This window comes from Folsomia candida, unplaced genomic scaffold (genome assembly GCF_002217175.1).
Source record: "Folsomia candida strain VU population unplaced genomic scaffold, ASM221717v1 Fcan01_Sc046, whole genome shotgun sequence".
NCBI lineage: Eukaryota > Metazoa > Arthropoda > Collembola > Entomobryomorpha > Isotomidae > Folsomia > Folsomia candida.
In genome coordinates this window covers 714558-719140 of record NW_019091238.1, presented here as the reverse complement: position 1 = coordinate 719140, position 4583 = coordinate 714558, and the positions used below count along the sequence as shown (strand labels likewise).

The 4583-nt window shown below is 36.6% G+C and overlaps 1 protein-coding gene across 1 annotated transcript; it reads right to left on the bottom strand.

Moving 5' to 3' along the window:
- Positions 1-442: 442 nt before the first annotated feature.
- LOC118433280 lies at positions 443-3760 on the bottom strand. The gene is made up of 4 exons (XM_035845056.1): positions 3609-3760; positions 1768-2869; positions 1331-1537; positions 443-956 (listed from the first exon to the last, which is right to left on the bottom strand). Exons 1-4 carry the CDS (start codon positions 3639-3641, stop codon positions 712-714), a joined length of 1587 nt encoding a protein of 528 aa, XP_035700949.1. The 5' UTR covers positions 3642-3760; the 3' UTR covers positions 443-711.
- Positions 3761-4583: the final 823 nt, after the last annotated feature.

Genomic DNA, 4583 nt, shown 5'->3' with positions numbered 1-4583 from the left:
CTAGGGGTTCATCTCAATCTCCAACTTAGCAACGGTCCGCTCCCACCATTTTTTTAGTGCATGATAATTAAACTTTAATTTCTTGAAAAAAAATGAAATTTGTGTTGGAAACAATTCATTTGTCGCAACATGTATAGAATGATAAAGTGTCAAGCAATATTGAATAATGATGTTGTGTTCATAATTTCAATTTATTGCCATAATTTAAATGAAAAACTTAACAATGCAAAATATTGTAGCATGAAATACATATATAACCATATAATTTAACTATATAAATTATATATATAATAATAATTATATAATAATATAATAAAAATAGCAATATATATATAACAATATATAATAATAATATATAACATATATAATTATATTATAAACATAAACATATTTAAACACTATTTTTTTATTTTTTAGAGATTTTCATTGTTTTAATGCGGAGTTTAACACGCATATTTTAAGACTAATTGAAAAAATCATGTTATTTAACTAACTTACATAATGAATAATGGTTTACATAACAAGGTAAACGCTATACAAAAATTTGACGTTGATAAGATTGACAAGTTTTGTAAAAATATACTCGATCATATTATTTTTAACAGTGCAATCCATGTTGGTTGCATGCAACGAGGAATACAATACGTTTTACATAAATTAGTAAAACCCGGGTTAAAAAGACGAAGAGTAATTTTTCCCGGCCTAATTATTTTACTTCCATGGTAATTCACTCTGGAATGGGGAGCCTTTCCGAAAAACGAGGCCCTTTTGAAGGCGGGCGATATCCACGCCGGTGATTTCGGTTAATTCCCGACACCCCAAAAGTGCGGGAACCAGGGAGCGAAATCGGCGCATTTGTTTGGCGTCAACTTCGGCGGGGACGTAAAACCGCTGGAACGGGCCGTCCTCTGTCCACTCGTCGCACGTGCAGTGCTCCAGGCGCACCTCGCTCACATCTGTTAATAAAGATAAGAATTAATGACTCAAGACGCATACGTATAAATCAAGGAATCACGTGTGCATCACATCACATGTGCGGACCTTTTTTTAGAAGGTTGCCAATTTGACAATGAAGAAATCAATTAATCAGGGAATCCGTGCGTTTGGTATAATAACTTTACACACTTTTACAAACCAAAGAGACGCCCTTGATATGATTAAGTTTACACAAATTTGTAACTAATTTTCCTTCCCAATATTTATAACATTTTGTAAGCTTCCGTAAATAAGTTTTCATAATTTACGGACTTTACTTACAATGTTATCAAGGACTGCGTCAATTGTCTCAATTTCTAAGTACACTTTGTTTCGAAATCTGGGAAATTCTCACCTTGAAAAGATGTCGCCAAATATTCCAGGAAGTCGACAAATCCGGAAAATCTGGTGGGAAAGGGAGCCCCCACGGAAATGTGGGTCAACGCCTTGATGGAAGCCAACCTTTCGAAAATCATTCGCAGGAAAATGTTCAACTCGCCCCGGTTGACGTTCCAGAGCCGAACGTTGATATTTAGTCGCCTCAGAGACGGGAACGATGGACCTGTGTCGGTTTAAAATAAATATTAGACAGAAACTAATGTTTATGGGGAAGGGGCAGTTTACAAATAATTCGGTTGCAAAAACTTAAAAATTGCCAAGGATAAAATTTGCTTTAGTTTTCATGAAAAAATCAGCGAAAAAATTACGATTTTTAGATCGACCTTTCCTCCACAATAATTTATGAACGATCCTTAATTAAAATTAATCCCGTCAAAAACCCTCCAAACTCACCAATTTTCTCCAGCAACTCAAGATCCTCAATCCAACACAGTTTCAAATTCGTAACTCCCCCCCAACACGCCTTATTCCTCTTTAAAATATTCCCCATATAAACATTCGCCTTTTGCAAAACCTCATTCGGAATCTCGCACAAGTCCAAATGCTGTAATTTCCCCATTTTCTCCAAATCCCGCACTCCACACTTGAAAATCCGCATGGCCCCGTTCTCAAACCATTTCAAGTTTTTAATCCCGTCCGCCGGAAAACGAAACTCGCCGCTAAACTGGGCAAAATCGTACGACCTCCGAGACCCCGTAAAACCCACGGTTAACTGCAACCGCTCCAAGGAAACTTTCACAATTTCCAGAAACTTATTCAAATTTCGCAACGTTACCATATCCGGCGTATTATCCAATCTAATATTCCAAGTAAACCTGAACTCTGACAAGTTTCCAAGAATGGCGGGAAGTTCCGAAAAATAGTCATCCTTAACTCGTAAACTTTCTAAATTCGGCGTCACGGCTAGCAAAAAACCTAAAAACTTCTGCTGCTCTTCCGACACGTCGGAACCCAGGAAAACTTTGGATTCTACGATGTATTGAATTTTGAGGAGTTTAGGTTTTTCGGAAATTTCTGGGTTGGACACTTCCGGCAAGGTGACATCGTCGCGGTAGCGGCGCTGGTAGGTGTGCACTCTTTCTTCATCGAGGACGACCCGCAAATTTTTGAGGTTTTCGAATTCGCATTTTGCGAAAATATGGTGCACAAATTTCCCCACGGAGGCGCCCCCCAGGACGGAAAGGTGTTGGATGTGGGGACTGACTTTGGCGTGGGCGAGGAGGTCGATCGCTTGGGGGAGGATGGCGTCGTGGTCGGGGTGCGCGATGAGGGCGACGGATTTGAGGAGTTTTTGCGGGAAGGAGGATAACTTGCGGCGGCTGATGAAGGGGCCCTGGGCGACCTGGCCGCGCCATGGGACGACCCGGTTGAGGTGGACGGTGACCCGGGGGGGCGAGTTGAAGGAGAGGATGACTTCGTTCCAGAGGGTGGACACGAGCCGAAACTGGATAATGTCGGAGGGGTCGGGACAACGTTTGAGGATGGCATCGACGATCTGTGGAAATATGAAATGGGAAACTTATTATGAAAATTGTAATGAGGAAACGTTTGTAACGGAGTAAACGTTTTACGAATTTTTATATATATTTTTGAGGAAATTTGATCTCTGAACTTTTACGAAATGCATAAATACGTTTCGTAAAAGTTCATACACGGAAACGTTTGTAACCTTCGTAACTGTGTAAGGTTTGTAATTAAAATGTGACACTTGACTTGACACGATTTGGTCAGCTTATATATTGCGATATTTCGTAATCTGGTGGAAACTTAGGAGAAATTCCAAAATTTCTTGTTATGTACTCAGCCGTATTTTGTTATCTGAAGTGAAAAGTCAAATATTACAACTTGTGCATTATCAATTATAGAGTTTATACAAAAGTACCAAATATCGGAAAAACTGATTACCTACATTTTACTCGCCGAGCAATGAGACAATTCACGCAGTACTTGGTAACTTCGTAAAATCCGTAAATTGTGTAACATGATTTTGAAAAACGTTTTCGAAATAAAAAAGACGCCCATGCTCTGATAAAAAATTACACCAATTTCTACGCTATTCAACAATTCCTACGAAATATTTGTAAATGTTTACAGATTTTACAAAGTTTTTAAAGACTGCGTGAATTACCTTGGTATAAATACCAAACAAAAAATTAAAAATCACGCCAAAATGTTAAGTGATTTTTAATTTTTCGACTTTTTTAAAATTTTAAATCAGTATTTTTATGTATTACCAGTGCATTCGTTAGGGCTTCTGCGGCTGCCATTTTGTGCAAAGTTTCACGATAATTTAGTTCCCAACTTTATTAAGATTCAAAAAAAACCTCCGTCCAAATTTTGTACTTTATTTGACGAAATATTTAATTTATTTTCGAAGAGGCAGGCACTTTTCAACTGTGGGTTTGGAAATCGAGGGAAACCTGGCCAGCCCAGAGATGCACGCGCAGTGAGCCAGAAGAGGGTGTTGCAACACAACGTGCCAAATTTCATCCACATTTTGCATGCATATTTTCATGCAAAATCTCATGCACAATTTCATGGAGATTTCTTGCTCTTCATATCGAATCATACGTAACCATTCTTGGGCTGAACTTTTGATTACTTTTGTACTTAATTACTTACTTACTTATCGAACTTGAAGTAATTGGTAATTGATAATTGACTTCAATTACTCCAGTATTTTTCAAAGTACATAAGTATTTTAAGGACCTGGAGTAATTAAAATTCGAAGTACTTAATTACTGTAGTAATTAGTAATTGAATACTCGATTACTTTGATCAATTACTTAATCTCGCTTGTCAGAGTCAGGAAAAATACAATAGATAGAAATGTACGCACTAACAATTCTAATGTTGTAATTAGAAAATAACATTATCTATCTAGAGTAAAGATCCACAACAATTTAAAACTGCTTTTGAACTGTTTGTTGTACCAAGATATTTATAAAAGTTTTATCCTATTTCGAAATGACTCTTTTGGTCGAAAAAAGTTAGCCATATATAGCGTTTAATTAATTTTAAGTATGAGGATTAAATAATTAGTAATTAAGTAATTAGTAATGAAGTAATTACTAATTAAGTAATTAGCAATTAGTAATTAAGTAATTAGTAACTAAGTAATTGACTTTCAATTACTAATTGGTAACTGGTAATTGAACATCAATTAAATGTAATTGTAATTGATAATTAAGTTCAATTACTGGACAAAG

Excerpts from the sequence above, each read along its gene's own strand:
- LOC118433280 (XM_035845056.1), bottom strand. The coding sequence starts at position 3,641 with ATGGCAGCCGCAGAAGCCCTAACGAATGCACTG. Across the intron at positions 2,870-3,608 it reads AAGCCCTAACGAATGCACTG|ATCGTCGATGCCATCCTCAA; the intron begins GTAATACATAAA and ends ATATTTCCACAG. Across the intron at positions 957-1,330 it reads TTTGGCGACATCTTTTCAAG|ATGTGAGCGAGGTGCGCCTG; the intron begins GTGAGAATTTCC and ends CTTTATTAACAG.